The sequence below is a fragment of the Chionomys nivalis genome, chromosome 3, assembly GCF_950005125.1.
Source record: "Chionomys nivalis chromosome 3, mChiNiv1.1, whole genome shotgun sequence".
Lineage (NCBI taxonomy): Eukaryota > Metazoa > Chordata > Mammalia > Rodentia > Cricetidae > Chionomys > Chionomys nivalis.
In genome coordinates this window covers 76,717,637-76,742,265 of record NC_080088.1, presented here as the reverse complement: position 1 = coordinate 76,742,265, position 24,629 = coordinate 76,717,637, and the positions used below count along the sequence as shown (strand labels likewise).

General features: G+C 42.8%; 1 protein-coding gene across 1 annotated transcript in view; it reads right to left on the bottom strand.

Moving 5' to 3' along the window:
• Positions 1–1,173: 1,173 nt before the first annotated feature.
• Ube2l3 (ubiquitin conjugating enzyme E2 L3) overlaps positions 1,174–24,629 on the bottom strand; it is a 50,815-nt gene continuing 27,359 nt past the window's right edge. Inside the window, exons 2-4 of the mRNA XM_057765427.1 lie at positions 23,826–23,921; positions 8,976–9,162; positions 1,174–1,532 (exon numbers count right to left, since the gene is read on the bottom strand). Of these exons, the coding sequence (XP_057621410.1) occupies positions 1,378–1,532; positions 8,976–9,162; positions 23,826–23,921 (438 nt within the window). The 3' untranslated portion in view covers positions 1,174–1,377. The remainder of the gene's footprint in view (positions 1,533–8,975; positions 9,163–23,825; positions 23,922–24,629) is intronic.

Below are 24,629 nucleotides of genomic sequence, written 5' to 3'. Positions count from 1 at the left end.
CATAGGCAAAACCCAGAGCTGTCTTCCAAGTTTGTGCGCCTTAGGTAGCCCTAAAGGTGAAGAACTAAGGTTAAAACAGAAAGCAAGACTTCTCGAGGCAATCTTCTCCACAGGCTCTAGACCCCTAGTAGAAAGAGTTGGTGAACATAGGCAGTCAGGCCAACAGCTTCCTCAGGGTGTCACTACTGCTTCAAGGACAGTCCCACTTGCCTTGAAAAGACATTAACATTCAAATCTTGACAAAGTTCATTTGATGATAAATTCTAAGGTCAAATTTTATTTCTACAAAAAAAGGCAATGGAAACAATATAAAACACATTGAAAGGATATTACTGAGTGAGCTTCAAGTGAGCTTGACCCTGGAAAGGCTGAATCCAGAGGGAGGGAAAAGCCGTCCTGTTCCTGGGCTGCACCAGCAGCTGCTCTGAGGAAGGGGCAGCTGGTTACAAAGCAGAAGCCACCAATGCTAATTCCCACAAGATGCAAACCATGCGGAGAACGACAGTGGTGGCCTACTGTGCTGAGGAGTGGGGGCTCCTTGGCACATCTCAGCAGAGCTTGGTGGTGGAGAAGCTTGAGATTTCAAAAGAATATTCTGGCTTTTGCTTTGCCTGGGATAACCAGCAGGTCGTCTACCACAGCTGCAAGGAGGGCTGCTGACTGGAGAGAATTCATCACACAAGTGCGCGGCATTCTCTGCTGGCAGACCCTCCCTCCAAGGTCACCACAAACCTGGTATTGCAGGGTTCTCTACAAAGACAGCCTGACCACGGGTTGAGAGTGTGGGGTCTGCCCATTGAGTCTGTTACTGTGGAAACATTTTGCTAAGATTTTATGTAAAAGCAGCTTCCCTTTGCACAGACATTCTTTGGGGGGGGAGGTTGATATTGTTTTATAATCTTTTGTAAGTACATTACTAAGATGGCATTAGGGGATTTGAGCTATCACCCACAGGCAGTGTGGCACAGGAGAAGGGCTGCTGCTTCTGTGGGGAGCTGGGGCCTTGGTCTGTGGAAGTGGGATTGAAAAAGAAGAAGGTGATGGGGAGAGGGAATCACAACTTTTTTAAAAAAATTTCTGGGCTAACAGTAACTTTGAGTCTGGGCAAGAAAAGAAATGGCATTCTTTCGAAGTAGACTAAAGCAGTGATTTTTAAAACAAAGCAAGCAGAACTAGAACATCTGAATTTTTTAATCCTTCTTTACAGGTTACCTAGACCACTTTTGATTAAGAAAACTGTAGAAAGTTAGTAACTGCCACAAGCGGACGCCAGGTGGTGGCACGTGTCAATTTTCCACAGAGTCCTGCTTTGCGGGGTATCTGAATGCACTGCTCGGGGGCTCTGCTCAAACTTGCTGGAATCACTCATGGCAGATTTTAGTCCACAGGTCGCTTTTCCCCATATTTCTTTGTAAACTCTTCAGCATTCTTACAGAATTTTTTACGGTCCTTAGAGTATTCTTCAGCTAGGTCAGCCCGGAGTGGGTGCTCAGGCTGGGGGTCGTTCACCAGTGCTATGAGGGACTGGATTACTGCCAAAAGAAGGATAAGACATTGGGGTTAAAACAGAAATAGCACAGGTAAGATGTTACTAACCTCAGGAAAGAAGCTTCCTTCTCTACACTGACTCAACCCTGGTTGCTCACTTTCTGATCTATATCAGAGAATGACCTTGAAATCCTGGCCCTGCTGAGTGTTGGGGGTAGAGCCCAGTGCCACTCTATCTGGTGCTCTGGAGTTAGGGCTTTATGAAGGTAAGGTTGGTCCTGTCCCAAGTGAGCTATATCCCATGCCCACAATGTGCTAAGACAAAGCAGCCGTCTGTTTATTCTGACCACCCGAACTCAACCCTTCTGTTATCCGAAGACAGACGACAATAGCTAACAAACAGCTAACCAATCCCCAGCTTCAGAGAGGCCTTCCAGGCCTGAAACTTAGTGGAATGTACATTCTCTTGGTAAATTGTCATATGTTGTTTTGAATTGAAAAACTGGCTCTGGAAGAGGGGTAGTCAGCCCCTCTAATTTCAGAACCAAGCATGATTATGTCAAGTGTTTTCCAAGGTTCCTTATCTAAGGATATATTGTAGTACTCAGTAACAGGGAGCAGAGAACAACAAAACAGCCTAAGAGTAAACACACCATGCCCTTGTCAACAGCTAGAAGGTGAAGAATTTCCAACACAAGTTACTACTGTTTATCTCATGATATAAAAATGCCTGCGATGGGAAGGAGGTGGAGAGTTGGAAGTTCAGCCATGAAAAACTCAACCATGGAAAGAAAGCTCAATTAGAAACTCTAGCTGATACAACTTCCCATCCATCAGCGATGTTTTTTTTTTTTTTTTTTGGTTTTTCGAGACAGGGTTTCTCTGTAGCTTTGGAGCCTGTTCTGGAACTAGCTCTTGTAGACCAGGCTGGGCTCGAACTCACAGAGATCCGCCTGCCTCTGCCTCCCGAGTGCTGGGATTAAAGGCGTGCGCCACCAACGCCCGGCTCATCAGCGATGTTTTGATGTTTGATGTTTTCTGTATCTGCTATTTGTTCTTTTATATGGAAATCTCACCTGAGGAGACTGCTCTGCCTGGGACTCTCTCTTGCAGACTCCAACTGGCTACCTTTAAAGAAGGACACCCCTGCCAGAAACCAGAGGCCCTGAAGTAGACCAATGATTCATTGCAGTGAACATGTGCTAGTAAAGCCAACTGGACAAAAGGGTTTATTCCCTGACACAGTGTTCCGGATGCTACCAGGGTAAATGAAAAGGTGTCAGAAAGGCAGGAAAGATGTAGAAGTGAAGAGGGTTTTTTTTTCTTGGGGGGGAGAGTGTTGTTTTATTCCTGTGTATGTTTTGTTTTGGTTTGATTTTTAAATTTTTCTTTTGGGGGTGAAGGGAGGATATGGAGGGACTGGAAGGTGAGTAGAATTTGTGTTTATGATATGAAGTTCCCAAAGAATCAATAAAGAAATAATGTTTTTTAAAAAATGACACACACACACACCCATGTAGGTGTCATACTAGCTATCCCCTGATGTTTCTAAACAGGGTCTCAACTATACAGCCCTAGCTGGCCTGAAACTCACTAAGTAGCCAGGTTGGCTTAGACTTACAGATTCCCCACCTCTGCCTCCCAAGTTCTGGGACTAAGGGTGTGCACCTCCCAACTAGCACTATTTATTCTTTTTCTCTGGCTTGCTGCACACTTAATAAACTCACTCACTCAAAACACGGCCATTATACATCATTGTCTGCAGCACAGAACATCTGGCCCTTGTCAACCCCATTCCCCTGGGCTCTAGAGACAGCAGGCCTGCTCCCATCTATATGTGTCTGTGCACAGGGGCACCTCTCCAGGCACAGGGGCACCTCTCCAGGCACTTGTGGGTGGTGGGTCCTGACTCTGGTCTGGTATGACACACTTTGCTCAGTTAGGGCACTTTTAATCATGAGAAAGAAAAAACATATTATGAAGCTGCACCTGTCTGTGACCAATGAGCACATCTTAGAGGAACTACAGGAAGACAGGATTTACACAGAAAAGTGCTGTATCGACTGAGCAATTATAAAGCATACAAATTCCCAAATTCATACTCTTCAACTAGATGTGACGGCATCACAGCTGAAATTAGTTCACTTCAAAGCATAAGACAAGCAGTGGTGACGCACGTCTTTAATCCCAGCACTTGGGAGGCAGAGGCAGGCAGATCTCTGTGAGTTCACGGCCAGCCTGGTCTACAAAGGGAGTTCCAGGACAGCCAGTGCTACACAAAGAAACCCTGTCTTGAAGGGGAAAAAAAAAGCCTAAGATAAGAAGGTTCTTAGCCTGAAGCCAGCCTGGGCTACATAGTCAGAATCCATAAACTGTAGACAAAATCACATTGCCATGTAGTCTTTTTGTGAGTAATTGTTTTGTGTAACACAGTATTTTAAAAGTTTGTATATCTTCTACCATGAATCTATACATTTTTTTAATGGCTACACAGTATGTCACTATACAGAAATTCCACAGTGGGTTTTGCCAGGTTCATCTGGGAAGAGAACTTCAGCAGAGAAAATGTTTCCACCAGATTGACTTGTAGGCAAGTCTATAGAGCATTTTCTTGTTCTAAAAATGATTTAATTAACTTTATTTTATATGCGTTGGTATGAAAGTGTCAGATCCCTTGGAACTTGAGTTACAGACAGTTGTGAGCTGCCAAGTGGGAGCTGGAAATTGAACACACGTCCTCTGGAAGAGCAGCCAGTGCTCTTAACCGCTGAGCCATCTTTCCAGCCCTAAAGCCTTTTTCTGATTAATGGTTGATATAGGAGAACCCACTCACTGTGGGCTGTGCCACTCCTGGGCAGGTGCTGAATTCTATAAGAAAGCAAACTGAGCAAGCCACAAAGAGCAAGCCAGTAAGCAGTATGCTTCTATGTACCTCAATTCTTTTTATTTTTTAATTTTTTTGAAACCATTTCTCTGGGTAGCCCTGGCTGTCCTGGAACTCAGAAATCCATCCACCTCTGCCTCTAGAGTACTAGGACCAAAGGTGTGTGCCACCACCCCTGACTTCTGCTTCAGTTCTACCCTCCAGGTTCCTACTCTGATATCCCTTCATAACGGATTATAAACTGTAAACTGAAACAAACCCTTTCCTCCCCAAGTTGCTTTTGGTCACGAAGTCTTTGTCCCAGCAATAGAAAGCAGACTAGATACCACAGTGTGCATATCCATTTGAGTTGCTTCTCCTCTGTGCCTAGCGCAACAAACAGTAATACAAGTGTTTCAGGACAGAGGGGTGCTTGCTTGCCAGATAAAAGCTTTTCCTCCAAGCTTGAATCCTGGCATTCCCACGGGTAAGGAGAGAACCGACTCCCTTAAGTCGTCTTCTGACCTCCACATGCATGCTGCGACATACACTCATGCACACAGATGCACTTAATAAAAATGTTTGTATGGATCCATGCTTTCATTTCAGGGGGCATATACAACTCAAAGTTGACCTGCTGGATCACAAGAGCTTTTTTTTTTTTTTTTTTATGTTGCTTTTCCACTATGTTTAATTTGTGTCTTCGTGTTAGAATGCACACATTTGTGCAGGTGACCTTGGGGATCTGTATCAGATGCCTTAGAGCTGTGAGGCAGAGGCAGGCGGATCTCTGTGAGTTCGAGACCAGCCTGGTCTACAAGAGCTAGTTCCAGGCCAGGCTCCAAAGCTACAGAGAAACCCTGTCTCGAAAAACCAAAAAAAAAAAAAAAAAAAAAAACTACTGAGTCATCTCTCCAGCTCCCATACTAAGAACATTTTAACTTTCCTGTCAACAGTCTTAACTTTCTTTTCTTTTTAAAAAAGAATTATCTATTTTTATTTTATGTGTATGGGTATTCTTCCTGCATATGTCTGAGCACTGTGAGTATATAGTGTTTATGGATGCCTGAGGGGGCACTGGATCTCTTGCAACTATAGCTAAAGATGGTTGGTGGCCACCATATGTATGCTGGGAAATGAACCAAGGTCCTCTGGAAGCACAAATGCTCTTAACTACTGAGCCATTTCTCCAGCCCCCAATCTTATCATTTTTATTTTCCATACCTAATAAAACACAACTTAGAGGGACAGGAGAACATGATGGCTCAGTGGTTAAGAACACTGGCTGCTCCTCCAGAGGATCTGGGTTCTACTCCCAGCACCTAGATGGCAGCTCTAGCTTGAGGGGATCTAACACTCCCTTGTGGCCTCTCTAAATACCAGGCATGCACAATGTGCAGACATACACGAAGGCATAAGCATAATAACACAACACAACTTTGATGCTCTCTAAATAGAAAAACTCTTTAAGAGAATCTAGAGATCAACAAAAGGCTGTATATGGTGGATGACTGACATGAAACCACAAGCAGATGCTATTAAGGAACAAGTGATGCATTCACTTCACAACTTTAGGAAATGCAGAACTGCAAGACATTTAAAAACAAGATGATAAAGATGGTGATGGCTGGAACGGAGTCAGGAAATAGGACAAACAAAAGACAATGAACACAATAGCATCTGCCATGTGGCCACATTAGTGCCACACACATAAGTATGTAGAGAGACCGAGGCTGGAGAGAGGACCTAGTTCCTTAGAACTCATATGGCATTACATAAGCATTTGTAACTCCAGTCCCAGGGGATTTGATGCCATTTTCCAACCTCAACACTGCATGCATATAGTGCACAGATATACATTCAGGCAAGCAAACACATTTAAAAGAAGAAGACAAAAAAAAAAAGCATGTAGAGACAGTAAGGAACTCAGTGCCAGTGGCTCCTCCTCTGCCTGTGTACCCACCTCTCCCACCCTCAATATCCTGCCTCAACTCCTTTAAGACTCAGTCTACTTCCCTGTTCAAGACTGTACTTGTTTGGCCAATAGGAGCCAGAAGGGACACAATAATAATAGTACTAGCTCTACACAGACTTGTAAATAGCTTGTTGCTTCTGCTTTCAACTAGAGCTCCACCACTGCTATGAAGAGTTCCAACCCACTTCATGGAAAATAAGCAACACAAAGAAAGCTAAGTACCCAGCCAGCACCAACTGCCACACATGTGAAGGATGCCAAGTGGGACAATTTACCTCCAATGAGAGTATCCCAAGAATAAGCACCCCTGTTTGAGACAACCAATATACAGAATGAGCAATAAACTGTTACTTTAAGCCTTGTTCCATTTTATCTCAATTAGTTAACTTTTAAAAAAAGATAATTATTTCATGTGCCTTCGTGTTTTGACTGTATGTATTTCTTTTTTTTTTTTTTTTTTTTAAGATTTTTATTTTTTATTATGTATACAACATTCTTCCTCCATGTATGCCTGCATGTCAGAAGAGGGCACCAGATCTCATTACAGATGGTTGTGAGCCACCATGTGGTTGCTGGGAATAGAACTCAGGTCCTCTGGAAGAACAGTCAATGCTCTTAACCACTGAACTATCTCTCCAGCCCGACTGTATGTATTTCTGTGTGAAGATGTTAGATCTCCTGAAACTAAAGCTAGAGACAGCTGTGAGTTGCCATGCAGGTGCTGGGAATTGAACCTCGGCCCTCTGGTAGAGCAGTCAGTGCTCTTATCTACTGAGCCATCTCTCAAGTCCCTACTTTTATGCGATTAGAGTACCCTTGGAGGCCAGAAGAAGACATGCCCCTGGAACTGGAGTTACAAGCGGTTGTGAACTACCATAAGGGTGATGGGAATTGAATCCAGGTCCTCTGGAACAGCTTCCAGTTGCAAACCATGGCTGGAGTTTCAATAGGGGTTATGATACAGCCACAGGTAACAGAAAATAGGAAAATATGGCATCGAGTGCTATTACTGATTGAGAGGACAGAATCAAAGTCACGTTACAAAGACTACAACAAGCAACTGGTTTTCTAGGAAGAAGTCCTAAGCTGTCCCAAATCACAAAAACAATAATTCTGTCACTATACTTGAAACGAAATTCTTAATAACAAATAAGAATATTTTATAAAAGAACTACCTGGAACTACAGGGGAGTTTAATCCCAACATTCAGGAGGCAGAGGAGGTAGATCTCTGTGAGTTTGAGACCAACCTGGTCTACAGAGAGAGTTCCAGGTCAGCCATGGCCGTATAGAGAAACCCTGTCTTGAAAACCCAAAAACTAGTCTTAACCTATCTGACTCTTTGGAGGCACAGCCCCAACCTGAAATGGCAGCAGGTTATGTATCTAGATGTGAAGATAAAATAGGACGGCCTGAGAGTCTCCTAGCCCTGGCCTTCATGCCATCAGTTCTCAGGTAAAGGAGGAGACTCTAAACTGGTGAGTGTCCGAGGGCCTGGAGTAGAGGTGACTGAGTAGGGACTCAACTCAGCCTAGTCTCTGGAAGTTGTATTACTGACACAATGAAGGTCAGATTCCAACACAGAGCTAAGAGACTGTACAGGAAAATAATCAGGCCACTAGAGCTGAGAATTCAGTCACATTGTCCTAAACAGCAGTGCTTTCATGCACTGTGAAGGTGAATCCTGCTAGAAACTACTCTCTGATTAGACATCTAGCATCTGCTCCTTCGAACTGCAGGAACCTGATAGTCAGGTTTCTCTATCTTCCAGGGCTTCCACCAGTAAGGAAAAGCCACCTGCAATCTCACGAACACCACCTCCATTCACTCACTGGAATCTAACCTAATGTTACACTGCTTCAATTAATTACTTAGTAGAAAGCCACCAAAAATACGAAATTAGAATTTCAAAAAGCAAGTCTGGAATTAATAAAAACTGGAACCAGGTGTGGCGGTGCACTCATGTAATCACTCTGGAGGTTTAAGTAGAAGCATCATGAGTTTGAGGCCAGCCTGCTCTACAGAGCAAGTTCCAGGACAATGTGAAAGCTTATGGCAAGACCTGTTCCATAAAATCTAAGTAAGTATATGACTAATACTAGACAAAATCCAAGCAAAGTCTACTGGAAGTAGCAAGAAAGGGACAACACGGAGAACAATTGTGACACAGAATAAAATACTTTTCTAAGAAAATGAGCATCTAATTCTAAGAATCAGACACTGCAGTCAACTATGTGCTTTCCACCCAAGCACCCAAATCTGACTGTCTTGTCCTGAACCCCCAAACCACCTACTGGGAGCTACAGGACTTGGCGTAAGTCCTTTTGTTAGTCTGGAATGTCCTCACTAACCTTTCTTCTAAGTGATCTCAAAAGCTAACTGTTGTGTGCATCCACCATCCTCACCTTCCCATCTAGGCAATATCAGAATCCTTTACCACCCCAGGCCAGTGCCCATGCAGTTGACACTTCAGCTGAGAGCAGGCAGCCCCACAGGATGGGGGGGTCTCAGCAGTACTTCTACATGCACTTGAGTTGCTATGGCATTATTTCTTTCAACTCTGCCTGACAGGGTTTTAGAGAACCTTCGAGCACCCATTAGCAGAAAAGAGTCCCTTCTAAGGCAACAAGAAGAAAGGTGCGTGGCTCACCTTGGTCGGTTTTGGTGGCTGGCTTCCAGTTTTCAGCACTAATTACCGGCAGACAGACCTGCCCCTTCTCATCAATGTTAGGGTGGTAGATCTTGGTTTTAAATGTGATCTTGGGTGGTTTGAATGGGTACTCTGCTGGAAAGTTGATTTCAATTCTGAAGGCCCCCTTGTCATATGGAGGGTTGTCCTAAAAGAAAAAAAGAGGGGGAAACAGATCAAAATGAAGATATTGTAATCCATATACCTATGGCCAAGTCAGGGCTGCATTAACTTTTCATTAATTATTCCCAATGGTACATCAACTGAAGGCCTGTCATACAAAAGGTAATCCAACAACCAACCAGTATTTCTAGGTAAGATGTTCGGTAAACTTCAAAAAGGTCCGAAGTCAATGTCACAATAGCCTTATTTTTTCAGTAGTGTGGTGGTTTGAATGAAGGTCCCCATGGACTCAAGTTAAATGTTTGGTCTGAATAGTTGGTAGAACTGTCGGGAAAAGAATGGGAGGTATGTATGGCCTTGTTGGGTTAGCTGTGTCACTATGGATGGGCTTTGAGCTTTCAAAAGCCCATGCCATCCCCAGTTATCTCTCCTTCTGCCTTATGCTTGTGAATCAGATGTAAAGTCTCAGTTACTGCTCCAATGCCTACCCCCTGCCCACCCTGCCTGCCTGCAGCCTTGCTCCCATGATGGTCACGACGCACTCACTAGAACTGTAAGCCCCAATAAACTTATTCTCCTATAAGTTGCCTTGGCCATAGAGACTCTTTCCAGCAGTAGAAACAAATAAGAAAAGCAGACTGGTTTTTTTTTTTTTTTTTTCTTTTTTAGAGCAGCTTAAACAGTAAAGCTGAAAGTAGTGGGGGAAAAACCCAGAGACCTAATTTCCTCTCAATATGCAACTCTTCCCTCACTATTAAGATTCTTCATTAACAGAGTAAAATGTTACCATCCATGGACCTACCTACACTGCACTTCTGTATCACTTGGAGGCTATAGCTCCTATTAGGTTTACCACTGAAAGTTATTCATTTTATGGGTTTTGCATAGTTATATCTTAGAACTTGAGTCATACGTGTATGTCCCCAAATTCACCCATTAAAAACAAATCATGAGCGAGCTGATGAGATGGTTCAGTGAGTAAAGATACTTGCAGCACAAACCTGACAATTTCAGTTAGAACCTCAGAACCATATGGTGGAAAGAGAAAACTGACTTCATAAAATTCCATGTGCTATAGCAACTATGTCCCCTACTCTCTAACTCATTTGTTCTCTTGCACACACACTAATAATAAAATCATCAGGACTATGATCAGTGGCAGAACATGTCAAGGGCCCTAGTTCAATCTCTAGTATCAAAACCTCCCACACTGGTATATATATACCTGCCCATGCATGCCATGTCAGGATGTGGAGTCCCTATGAAAGAGACCCCAGAGAGCTGACATGTCCTTTTTAATGTGTGAGGAAGAATCAAGAAACAGGAACCATCAATCACTGAATCTATCAATGATTTGAACTAATGTTTCTCAGGATCTCTCTAGCACTTGGAGAAATGTTTCTGTTGTTTATAGGCCATTCACTTGACAGTAATTTGTTACAGCAGTCTGAATAAACATAGACAATAGCTTTCTGAGTGGTTTTTTTCCAGGATAATATGACATCTCTGTGTATGTTTCTGTGCAGATATGAAGAACAAAGTCGGGCGGTGGAGCACATGCCTTTAATCCCAGATGGCAAAGGCAGACAGATCTCTAAATTCAAGGCCAGAAAGCTGGTCTACAGAGCTACAGAGTTCCAGGACAGCCAGAGCTACACAGATAACCCCTGTCTCAAAAAAATAAATATAAAGAATAAAGATCACCATTGCTGGTTCATGTTATGAGTCTGGTTTTATATGAAAGTGCCTATGTTTTCCTCATTACAGTGACTAAATCCTGAGATAAACAACTTAAAAAGGTTTATTTGGCTCACACTCCACTGCTGGGGGAATTCCTTCAGCCAATAGCCTTTGAGATGCCGGACCACTTTGGGCATGGCCTTGGGTACTATAAAAAAACAGGTGTAAAACTGTGCTCTCTCCTTCTTCCTTTTCCTCCACCTCCACTCCCCCCTCCCTCTCTCCCTCTCTCTCTCTCTGCTGCTGGATTCGGTTCCTGTTCCCCTCTTGTGGAGAGGATTGCTAATCTATAAATCTATCCCAAATTAAAAACCCTTTATTATACTCAATTCTGAGCTAGTGTGGGACTACTTTATCACTTTATCGCGTTCATCTACACTTCACATTAAGGGAGATAAGGAAACAGAGCGAGCAGAGGTAGGACTAGACTAAAACCTAGTGATTTCCTGCCACCAGCCAAGCCCTAAAAGTTTCAGTCCCCCCAACAGAGCCACCAGTTTGAACATGAAATTGTGGAGGGCAATTTTAAAGGTTTTTCTTGTGTGTGCATATATGCACACATATGTGTGGGTAGCCAGAGAAGCCAAAGAGGGCACCAGATCCTTGAGCCAGAGTTACATAGGTTGTTGTGAGCTACTGGATGTGGGCACTAAGCCATCTTTCCAGGCCCTGTAGAGAGTACTTCAAATTCAAACCGCAACACTGCCCAACCTAAGTTCCATTTGCATTCCTCCACAATGAATGAGCATTTCTGTTGCTTCAGTGCTATCTGCATTTAAAGTTGTCAATATTTTTTATTGTCACACTAAGAGATGTGGAGTGGCACTTTATTGTTGTTTTATTTAATGACAAACATTAAGTTTGCCATCTATTTCTCTCTTTGAATTTCTTAAAAAAAAAAACACCATTATGTGAGTGTATGTGTGGGCACACATGCATGTACAAGTGGAGGTCTTCCTTCACCTGCGGGTTCCAGGGAATTGGCAATGAGCACTCTCACAGAATGAACCATCTCACCTGCCAGTCCTCTTTCTTTGCCCCGTCCCCTCTATGTAGCTGAAGTTAGCTTTGAACTTGCAGTCTTCTTGACTCTTTCCCCTGAGCCCTGAGATTACAGGCATATGCCACCGCATCTAAGCTTAGTTGCTGCCACCTCCATTTTACTGTGCCCTACTTCTAAAAGTATAGAAGGGTCTCACCCAGACCCCAGGATATCCCTAAAATATTGGGCTCAAGAGCTCCTCTAGCCCCAACCTTTCAAGGACCTAGAACTACAAATACACATCACCATGCTTTGCCTGTACACCTTCATTTGTGAGTTAAGATTTTGCTGTTATTCATATTTTACATTAGCTCCCTCTCCCCACGTCCATCCCGAAGGTAGTAACTTCCCTGAGACAGATTTTCTCTGTGTACTCCTAGCTGTACTGGAACTCTCTGGAAACCAAGCTGGGCTCGAACTCACAGAGATCTGCCTGCCTCTGGTTCTTGAGAACTAGTATTAAAGCCACCACAGCCCAGGCTATGTGTATGTGTGTATGTGTGCATGCGCGCGCACATGCACGTGCGCCACTGTATGTATGCACACGGAGATCAGCGGAGCACTTATCCAAGTCAATCTTCTCCTTCTACCATGTGACAGCCCTTTGGCCTTTCCTCCACCCTACTCACCTCCAGAACTGAAGATCCCCTCCACACTGTACTGTACTATTTTTCTTATATTTGGGCTCTCTAGTTTGTGAGGTGTCCAGGAGCACCATGGCAGTCCCATCCTTCATCCCATCATCTCCTTACACCAGGGACTGAACTCAGATATCAGGCTTGACAGTAAATGCCTCTAACCCTTCCCCCACTAAACTACCTTCAGGGTCACCAGTCAAACTTCTCTTACTTCTGGGCCTATTATTATTTGCAGACTGGAAGAGAAACTATGAAAGGATCCAGAATATTCACAAGTGGTGCCACAGTTTTGTGTGTTCACCTTATTTTTCAGAGACTGGCAAGAGCTCTTGTGTTGACATGGCTATTCCTGTATAGAGGAGAAATATTCTCATACACCTGCTTTCCCCTCCTCCAGGCCAAGATTTGGGGCAAAGTCTTTATTTCCAACAGCATCACTCTGTTTCTCTGGTTTCCAATGTGTCCTCCTCTTCTTCTTCTTCTTTTTTTTTTTTTTTTTTTTTTTTTTGGTTTTTCGAGACAGGGTTTCTCTGTAGCTTTGGAGCCTGTCCTGGAACTAGCTCTTGTAGACCAGGCTGGTCTTGAACTCACAGAGATCCGCCTGCCTCTGCCTCCCGAGTGCTGGGATTAAAGGTGTGCGCCACCACCGCCCGGCTTGTCCTCCTTAATGGTCCTTTTTTTCTCAATGCAGAATTCCAAGAGTCTTCACAGATAAGTGCTTTTGTTTTTGAAGATATAAAGAGCCACCAGAGCTAAATAACCCAGAGCAGAACACACTAAGTGGTAGCAGGTCAGAGAAGAGTCTACACTCTGACTTCTAGAAAGCTTGGTCTTCCAAGGTGAGACCAGCATTCTGCTCATGAGCTTATTATTGTTTGATGGACATGAGTCAGTACCATACCTCCAGACCCCAAGAATGAACCCTTTGGGACCTCTACTCTACTCACCTCCAGAACTGAAGAATCCCTCTACACTGTACTACTCTTCTTATGTTTGGGCTCCCTGGTTTGTGAGATGCACAGCAGCACTATGGTAGCTCCCATACTCCATCCTACCTCCTCACACCCTGAGCCTAAGAAAAAATTCTACAGCAAGACCTTTGGAAGAGCAGACAATGCTCTTAACCTCTGAACCATCTCTCCAGCCCCCCCCCCCCCAATTCTTTCTTTAAGGAATAGTTTTCTAGATCACTCCAAAAGCTTGTCCTGTCTATACTCTGAACTGTTTCACTCATCAGGACAACTAAACTCTTTGTCTCGCCACTTTTGATTTTGAATCAAAGTAGAGAGGTAGAGGATGGGATAAAGGTGCAACTAACTAAAAACACTGTCTATGCTGCTTGCTCCTGTAGACTGCTGGCTGATAAGAGCTGCTAAATAAATGTCTTTACTCATCATCTAGGACTGATCAGCTTTCTGCTTCTTGCTGTTCATCACTCTCTGTGCAAGAAGCTGGAGAGTTGAGAGTGGTCCCAGTAGATCTAAACACGGCCTATTACTTCCCAGCCAGAGACAAGTCTAAGAACATGCTCAATCGTGGCAAATGGGAGTAGCAAGAGCCGGTACTGACAATGAGAAACTGGATTTGTGAAGTTCTTGCGCCTGGCACAAAGGGACTCTCTTGCTACAAGAGCAGAGGCTATCCTCATCAAGGGCTCATGGCCACACTCACCTAACTACTATAAGGCTCTTTCCTTGTTGTGGTGGTTTGAAAAGAGATGGGCCCCATAAACTCATTGATTTGAATGCTAAGTCATGAGGGAGCGGCACTATTAGGAGGTGTGGCCTTGCAAAAGGAAGTGTGTCACTGGAGGTGGGGTTGGGGTTACAAATGCTCAAGCTAGGCCCAGTGTCTCTCTCTTTCTTCAGGCTGCCTACCAACCCAGCCACTTCTCCAGCACCATTTCTGCCATGTAATGCCTGCCATACTTCCTGCCATGGCAATAATAAACTAAACCTCTGAACTGTAAATCACCCCAACTAAATATTTTCCTTTATTAATTGCTATAGTCATGGTGTCTCTTCACAACAATAGACCCAAAGACAGTTGTGTCGGCAAAGCATTGGCTCTGGTGTGTACAAATCACAGACTGGCAGCCCACACTGGTCTACTACTGAGATCACGGGAGTTGACACTACATCCAGCTTTACCAAGTTATTTTTGGTGAAAGTGCATAAAATTCAAAGTGTTTGTCTTCTGGGTAAAGTTGCAGGAATAATTACAATTCTCATCCCTGCAACAAAGTGAGACACAACTTGAGAGAGGATCTATTTTGGCTCAGTATCAGGGAGATCAGTCTACCCTAACAGGATAGAAATGGCAGAACAACTCACATTACAGCAGTCAGGAAGCAGGTATGGAGAGAATGCTGGCACTCAGCTTTCTCCTTTCATCCCATATGGCTCATGATGGTGTCATTCAATTCAGAATTGGTCATCCCAACTTTGGAGCTCTGGAGCCTGTCCCGGAACTCACTCTGTAGACCAAGCTAGCCTTGAACTCACACAGATCGAGCTGCCTCCGCCTCCTGAGTACTGGAATTAAAGGCGTGTGCGCTATCACAGCCCATCTTACAAAGAAACTCTTAATCTTCCCTCAGAATTGCCAATAAATACATCATCTATTTTGTGTGTGGTAGTAGGTTATAAGATCCTACATGGGCCAGCAGTGGTGGTACACATCCATAATCCCAGCACCAGGAAGGAAGAAGCTCATGGACATCCGTGTGGCTGAGGCTAAGATGGAATACATAGAGAGTTCCAGGCCATCCAGAGCTACACAGTGAGTCCCTATCTAAAGAGAAGGGAAGGGAAAGAGGAAAGATCCTCTTGCCCCAAACCCTAAAAAAAGAAATACTACAGAGAAAGAAACAGCTGGGCAGTCGTGATGCACGCCTTTAATGCCAGCACTCAGGAGGCAGAGGCAGGCAGATCTGTTAGTTCAAGGCCAGTCTGGTCTACAGAGTGAGTTCCAGGTCAGCCAGGGTTACACAGAGAAACCTTGTCTCTCAAAAAACAAACAAACAAACAAACAAACAAAAGAAAAAAAGGGATGAAGCATCTGAACAGATGAGACTTTCTGGGTTCCTATCCATCCATTCCTAGGCATGAAACAGCCATAAAACTTCAAAACCAGGGACACAAGTTTCCGGACATCTGAACATATAGAGGCTCCTGGGAGAAGTATAGAGTATGCTCAAGGAAGGCATGGGCTCTCTGTGCTCCTTTACAGCCTTGGCTATAAAGACAGAATTCCTATGAGGTTACAGCTGCCCTTGCTCAAACTATCACTATCACTGAGCCAAAGAAAAGAAATGTCTATCTCTCCCAGATAGTCTGTCTCAATAGAGCAAATAGTCCCAAGAAGGGGGACCAAAGGCTTGGAAGTAGTCCCTTCAGCTGCATCAGTGTCTTCATCCCCAAGGGCCTACATAAACTCCAAGTATCACCCTCCCTCCCCCTTTCCAGATGGAAAATATCTGTCCTTGCTGTTGGGGGGTACAGACGGACACACAAACAAAACAGTCTCATCTGTTGAGGTCAAACTTCATTCTCTGTCGGTTATGTCTTTATTCTGCAATCAGAAATCTTCATACCCCTGAGTACATCCATGCTTTGCTTAAAATATCTCCTTATTTGTATCCTCATGTTTTTTATAAGCTATATGTGTCCCAGCACTCAGGATGCAGAAGAAGGTGGTTCTCTATGAATTTGAGGCCAGTCTGGTCTACGGAGTGAGTTTCACAACAGCCAAAGCTACAGAGAAACCTGTCTCAAAAATTAAAAAAAAAAAAAAAAAAAAAACACACACATACAAAAACAACAACAACAACAATAAAAAGAACTAGCTAGGAACAAGTCTAAGCTATAGGTCGAGCTTTCATAATCAGTAATAAGTCTCCATGTCATTTTTTGTGAGCTGGCAACTCAAAAATCAAAATTCATCTACATATGTCACCCAACTTATGGCCATAAAACTTATAAACCTATATCCACTTAAAGCCTAAGAAAATTGAAGGGAAAAAAAAAGGTTCAAACCATGGAGTCAAATGTGCTACCAGCATAGCTTCCTATTGAACAAGGTCTCTAGGGCGTGCACAGTGTACAGAGACTACCTGTAGGCTGGAGTCAGTCGCCAGTGCGTGTGCTATGCTGAAACACAACAGTAGCTGGAATAGCAGTTTAAGATTTGTCTCACACAATCCAAGAACACTGCAAGTGCTTCATAAAGACAGATTCAGACAGGAAAAATACTCTATAAACAGGTTACAGTGTATTTATAAATGTGCACAGGCTTAAGACAGCAAAGAAAATGGGTAGAGGCAGTCATAGGAAAAAGTAAATCGTTCATAAATAATAAAAAAGAATAAGCCACATAGAGATGTAAATACACAGGAAATCTGGATACTGTATGGTATTGTACTTTTTTGATTACTGATGAGCAGACAATAGCTTCTGAGAAACATTACATTATACAGACTACTAAATTAAGCTAACCTATATATTCTAAAAATGTTTTAATTTCAGAATGGAAGTAAAAAAATGTCATGTTGGGGAAGAGGTTGTGCTTTTGCTTCCACAGGAAACAAAAGACTGTGGATCCCTTCAAGGTTGATAGAGATCAAATGTGATTGGGGGAGACTACTGAAAACCCTGGGTACAGATATAAACCTACAAAACTACAAGACGCCGGGCGATGGTGGCACACGCCTTTAATCCCAGCACTTGGGAGGCAGAGGCAGGCGGATCTCTGTGAGTTAGAGACCAGCCCGGTCTACAGAGCTAGTTCCAGGACAGGCTCCAAAGCCACAGAGAAACCCTGTCTCGAAAAACCAAAAAAAAAAAAAAAAAAAAAAAAAAAAAACTACAAGACAGGCGATGCATATTTTATCTGCTCAAACATAAAACAAAAAATCATATCATCTTTAGCTGGTTTGTGTACAACACATAGTCCAAACTTGTGTTAATGAAGATATGTTATCTTTGAAAGTCTATGTTTTCAGAGCAAGAGGATCAGACACCAGTGAAAACAGGTGGCCCAGGTGATCCATTTTCTCAGAGTGATTCTGTTGCAGTTTCCTCAGAATTCTGCATCTAGAACAGCTTCAAGGCTGCTGGCTGAGATGGTAGGGCCTCACAGACAATTCTAGCCAGGACTTGACCATTATCTTAATTTTCTCAGGATCCCCCAAAGCTGCCAAAGCCCTCAGGCAACAAGAAGCAGTTCAAAGAACAAAACATCCACATTCCCAAGAGATGAAGTGGGAGGTTTTTGGTCATTCTGTGGGTTATGGATGTTTGCCATGGCTTAAGGGGGTTGGTTACAAATTGTTACTGGTCATAGTCAGAAAACAAAAACTGAACAAAGGAGATTAGATTGAGCGATCTCATTCTGAAGGCAAAAAGGGGGGGAATATAGTATAGAAATAATTGGATAAATAAGTGGATTGTTGAGTCTACTTTTGAACAACCACTAGTCTCAAATAGTTTACACTGGTATGGATTTTTGTATATTGAAAAAAATTTAAGTTTTTTTGTTATACTGTATACATGTTTCTATTCTTGTTTAAGATATTGTGCCTATGCAGTTCATTTCAAAATGTAAAGTCTTAGTCCTAGAAAACTATTTAGGATAATAAATACAGATCACTAGTGATTTACAACAATCAAACTTATAGTCATGCTAAGTATGCTTTCAAGGTCACACAAAGATATACTTTAGGCAGTTGGAGAGATGGCTCAGTGGTTAAAAGCACTGCCTGCTCTTCCAAAGTTCCTGAGTTCAATTCCCAGCAACCACATGGTGGCTCACAACCATCTGTAATGAGATCTGGTGCCCTCTTTTGGCATGCAGGCACACATACAGACAGAATACTGAGAATACTGTACACATAATAAATAAATCTTTAAAAAAAAGATATACTTTAGATAGATAGGTGATCTTCAAACACTTCAAAGACCTACAGAATATGGCACTTAAAATGTTTTAATAACAAAAGGCTTTTCATGACAAGGAGACATGTCTGCTCCTGACAGCACCAATATACTTTTAAAAAAGGAAGGGATGTTGTGCACTGACAAACTTCCATATGGAGTTTGCTGTCTATGTGGTAAAAGTGAACCACTGGGCAAAGAAACTACCCTTGTCTCAACTGCTGACAGTATGCTGTCCACAATGGGCAAGCAGGATACAAAAGAAAGCGATTGTTGAACTTTACCAAGACAAGGTAGGACAGTCCTTTAAAATTCTTGCTTTAGGGGTGGAGAGATGGCTCAGAGGTTAAGAGCACTGGCTGCTCTTCCAGAGGTCCTGAGTTCAATTCCCAGCAACCACATGGTGGCTCACAACCATCTGTAATGAGATCTGGCACTGTATCCTGGAAAGTGTATAATAAATAAATAAATAAATATTTTTAAAAATTCTTGCTTTATAGGAAAGTTTGTCAGATATCTTCGGCCTATAGGTTGAAAATGGATGCCCCAATGTTGCGAGGAACCTTGGGGTGACTTTCAAGGCAGCCATAAAAAGAAAATCTCTCCTCCCCACCCGATCTCTGTTTTTTAAGTCAGGGTTTCTCAATAGCTATGGAGTCAGTCTTGGAACTAGCTCTTGTAGACCAGACTGGCCTCGAACTCACAGAGATCTGCCTGCCTATGTCTCCCAAGTGCTGAGATTTAAAGGCGCGTGCCACAACTGGCCAGATATCTCTTAAGTTTTAAAATTTGCTTTCTCTGCACTTCCTGTTTCTCAAGTAATATTTTATCCTTCTTAGGTCTCTGATGGAGATTAAAGACTAAGCAGTCAGAGTTTTACAGTTTGCCTTGTTACCAAATTCATAAATTTACATAAGAGATGAAAGTTTATAAGGTTGAAAGACAATAAAACTTAAAATTGTTTCTTTAAAAAATATTTTGAGGGCTAGGCGGTGGTGGCGCACGCCTTTAATCCCAGCAGGTTCAAGGCCAGCCTGGTCTACAGAGCTAGTTCCAGGACAGGCTCCAAAGCTACAGAGAAACCCTGTCTCAAAAAAGAAACAAACAAAAAAACCCACCAAAAAAAAATTGAGGTCTACAAAATACTTTTAAGATGGTAATACAAGTTATGATAAAAATGGTATAGATAAAATATTTTCTCTAAATATGCCAAAATACAAATGGACTGGACATTCTGAATATAATTCTTGCCTGATAATTATTCTTATTGTATATAGTTTTACTGTGTTAAGAGTTAAAACCTTTCCTTTCTATTTAGACAAAAATGGGGAAATGTTGTGGAATAATTTTTCTGTAAACTGTGGAAGATGTGTTACTCTGAGTGGTTTAATTAAAAGCTGAATGACAATAGCAGGGCAAGATTTCTGAACAGAGAGGATGCTGAGAGGAAAGAGGAGAGATGCCAGGAGACAGAGAACAAGCAACACATGCAGGAGTAGAGGTAATATCTACAAGCTACATAGCAGCACACAGATTACTAGAAATGGGTTAATTTAAGTTATAAGAACTACTTAAGGGCTGGAGAGATGGCTCAGTGGTTAAGAGCATTGCCTGCTCTTCCAAAGGTCCTGAGTTCAATTCCTGGCAACCACATGGTGGCTCACAACCATCTATCTGTAATGAGGTCTGGTCCCCTCTTCTGGCCTGCAGACATACACACAGACAAAATATTGTATGCATAATAAATAAATATTTAAAAAAAAAAAAAAACTACTTAAGCCGGGCAGTGGTGGCGCACTCCTTTAATCCCAGCACTTGGGAGGCAGAGGCAGGCGGATCTCTGTGAGTTCGAGACCAGCCTGGTCTACAAGAGCTAGTTCCAGGACAGGCTCCAAAACCACAGAGAAACCCTGTCTCGAAAAACCAAAAACCAAAAGAACTACTTAAGCACCAGTCTAAGCTTTTCTAGCTCCCTCTCGGAGAGGCAAATTCGGTCTCTCTCCTCTCTGTTCTTCTCCCCTCCCTTCCGTACTGCCACCCCAACCTGTGGTGCCTAACCTCCCGCTTTTTTATTATAAAAAAGAGATGGGAATGTAATGATCTGTTCTGTCTCTTTAAGAGACAAGCCATGGTCACTCCCTCCCCCATCCGCTGAGGCAATTGATCTTCAGCTTCCAGTCTGAGTTCTCTCTCCTTTCCTGCTCCCTCTTAGAGAGGCAGCTTCAGTCTCTCCTCTCTGCCTCTCTGTTCTTCTCCCCTTCTCCCTTCCCTTCCATAACCACTAAATAAATATCCAACCTCACTCTGAAGAAAAAAAAAAAGAAAAAAAAAGAAAACTAGTCTAAGCTATAGGCCAAGCTTTCATAATTAAAAAGCAGTCTCAATGTCCTTATTTGGGAGCTGGCTGGCAGAACAGAGAAAGACTCCCTACAAGCCCCAACTAAATGTTTTCCTTTATAAGAGTTGCCGTGGTCATGGTGTCTCTTCACAGCAATAGAACGCTGACTGACTAAGACAGTATGCATGCATATAATTCTAAAACACTATAATCTCAGGAAGCTGAGGAAGGGGATCAGAGAATTCAAGTCCAGCTTAAGCTACATAATGAGATCAGATCTCAAAGCATATAAAACCATTTAACAACAACAAAAACTACTTATTTTATAAATATTTATTTACAAACAGAATAGCTAAGAAAAAGAAGAAAAAAAAACATTTCTCTATCACATCACTGAAATTCCAGTGATTTTTCTGTCCCATCTCAATTCATCAGTTTTAGAGCAAGTCTCACAAGCAAATGTTGTCATCATCTACATTTGGAAGTCTGACCAATAGATGAATAACCAGCCTAAAACCCCTAAACTACCCAAGTTCTTCTCCTTTAATGTGACCTGCAATACTTGCAAGCATCCATGTTTGTGTATTCTAGGGAACTTGGGTTCAAAGGTGATTGAGCAAATGCACTAATGTTCAAATGCCTGCTGTACCATGGGAATCTGTGTTTGTCTGAGGTCTCATGTGTGATGAGCATCCAAATAAAATGACAGGCTTCCCCATCAGTTTGGGAAAGGGTAAACATCTCAGATTCTTCATTTCTTAGTATTAATCTACAAGCCACAAAGCCATTTATTTTATAGCAGTTAAATCCAAGAAAAATCCTTTCACTATACAAGAACAAATTATCTTAACAAATTATCTTTAACAGTCTTCCTACCTGTTTTGTTGTTGTTTGTTTGTTTGTTTTGGTGTGGAGCAAGATCTTACTATAGCCAGCTGGCTTCTAACTCTTAGCTCTGTCTCCCTTTGACTGGGACTTAAATCATGGACCACTATCTAGCTCCTACTCTTATTACATGGCACCCCTTCAAGAATCCCTAAATTCCCAAACCAGGTGGTGGTGGTGGTGCACGCCTTTAATTCCACCACTCAGGAGGTAGAGGCAGGTGGATCTCTGTGAGTTCAAGGCTAACCTGGTCTACAGAGAGAGTTCCATGACAAACAGGGTTACATGGAGAAACCCTGTCTAAAACAAAATAAAATAAAACCAAACACATTATTTAAATTTATGTTTAAAAACATAATAAAGCCTAATGTGGTGGTCCACCCAGCCATTATCTGTCCTGCCTTTAATCCCAGGACTTGGAAAGCAGAGGCAGGTGAATCTCTGCGTTTGAAGCAAGCCTGGTCTACAGAGTGAGTCCCAGGACAGCCAAAGCTATACAGAAAAACCTCATCTTGAATCCTCCCCCCATTAAGAAAAGAGAGAGAGAGAGAAGAAGAGAAGAGAAGAGAAGAGAAGAGAAGAGAAGAGAAGAGAAGAGAAGAGAAGAGAAGAGAAGAGAAGAGAAGAGAAGAGGGACAGGGACAGACGGATCAGATGGTTCTAGCAGTCCTACTTACCCGATAGGTCACAATGACAGGCAAGAACTGTAGACACAGGCCAGACCTTAGTAGCTAAAAAGCTTGCAGCCATCCTCCCTGTTTGTCGAGTCTACTCACCTTACTAAAAAAATCCAGAGACTATATTTCCAAATTTGACTATAAATTCCCAGATTTAAAACTTCTAAGCCAGTGTTTGCTGCCTAATCTAATAAGCAGAATCAAGAAGAATGCATCTGCAGTGAGTATACTCTATATTCTTCTTTGGTAAAGCAGACAGTCTCTCCACAAGAAACACTGTAAGTAGTAACAATGGAAGGAGTGTCAGGTACAGGGAAAGAACCTGAGGCTCAAATGGGCAAAGCAGAAGGGAAAGAAGATAGTGAATGTGGCAGACAGAAGGAAAGAGAGCATATCAATGTAGATCAAAGTTGTAGGCTAAGGTGACTAGAAGTTACCAACGTCCAAGTAGGGCTGTACGATGGACAAATAGTGCAGCTCTGGGAGAGAAGGCAGGGGAGGAGAAGGGTAGAACTCTTTCATATATACTAGAAGGGTCCCCAGGGATGAACCAAAGGAAAAGAAAGCTATACTAACAAAATTCAAGCTGTAGAGTGTGGAGAAAGCAGCAGCAAATCAGCAAAGTAGAGAAACTGACTACAAGCTCAGGGGTTAGGACCCTGCCAAAGGAACAAAGCTTCAGAGGCAAGCATGGGATATATGTAAACTGAGAGGGCCCCATATGCTTGGTGTGAGCACTTCAGGTGAGTGGGAGAAATGTGTGCTGAAGTAAAGCACAGGTCAAGTGTCAGGAAGGGATAGGGAATTAAGATAAGGAAACAAGACAGAAGCAGAGCAAAGCCCCAAGAAGGAACCGAGCCTCTGGGAAGGCGTCCTTGAAGGATGTAGGGCTATCTGGGGTAGATGCTAGAGAAAAGGTTCTGGAAAGCACAATGCAAGTGAGAACACACAGGCAATCGTGAACACTGATTCAAGACAAACAGAGGCACCTACTGGAATGTACCAAGAATAAAGCACAGGTTAGTCACAGATGCAAAAAAATCAATGGAGAAAGCCAGCAAAGGGCTATATGGGAAGCCAGCTCTCCTCCAAAACCAACAGAGGGGTCTCAACCTGATAAACAGTGAGAATCATTTAAAACCAGGGCAGGTAGGCAACAACGGGAGCACAGATGCATGCTCCTGTTCCTTTGTCAAGAACTACACATCTGGAAGGTTTGGACAGCTACAGGTTTAAAACACCAGTGCAAAGCTAAGATTCCATTCAAGAGCCCAAGGCCATAACCTACCCTACTTGTCACCCTGTAGCCACTGCCCACTTCTGCCCATCTGTGGGCTGCCCAGACTATGAACATACTGAGGAACACAGAACCAGCAGTAGGAGCACACCACCTGAAAGAATAATCTAATAAGAAGTGGAAGTGTTCAATACTCACAGGAACAATAAGCCCTTGCCAAGTCAATAAATTAGCTTCATCAACCTGGATGTTACGGAAGTTTTTCATTCCACATTTGCGGATCTCTTCAAGCTCCTGTTGATTAACAAAGCATAAAGGGGTGTCAAATCAGGAAAGCACCACATATTAAGATCCCTCCTGACTCCCTCAAATTAAAACAGGTGACAACATCACTAATACATCATCACCAGAATACAATTTATCAGGTTAAGGAGGCATGGAGCCAGGGTAGTCCCATCTGTAATGCCATTGCCTCTACAGACCCTTGCCCCAGACCAAGCCAAGCCCCAGTCTCAAGCAACCCACTGAATACAATGAGAGGTACCATGTTGCTACAGATATACCACCTCCTCTTTGGGCTGGTCATGCTGCCTGTTTAAATACCCTCAGCAGAGCCAGGTAGTTCACACCTGTAATCCCAGCATTTGGGAGATTAATACAGATGGACTGGTGTGGGTTCAAGGCCAGTTAGGGCTACAAAGTGAGACTCTGTATCAAAAAGGAAGGGAGGGGGACACAGAGGGAGGGAGGAAAATAAAAGGAGTGGAGAGATGGCTCAGCAGTTAAGAGCACTGGCTGTTCTTCCAGAGGTCCTAAATTTAATTCCCAGCAACCACATGCTGGCTCACAACCATCCATAGTGAGATTTTATGCCCCCTTTTGGCATGCAGGTGTACATGTAGACAGAGCACTCATATAATAAATCAGTTAGTAAATTAAACAAAGAAAAAAAGTCAAAGAAAAACAGGAAAAAAAGGAAAAATAAATGGAAGAACTGAAAAT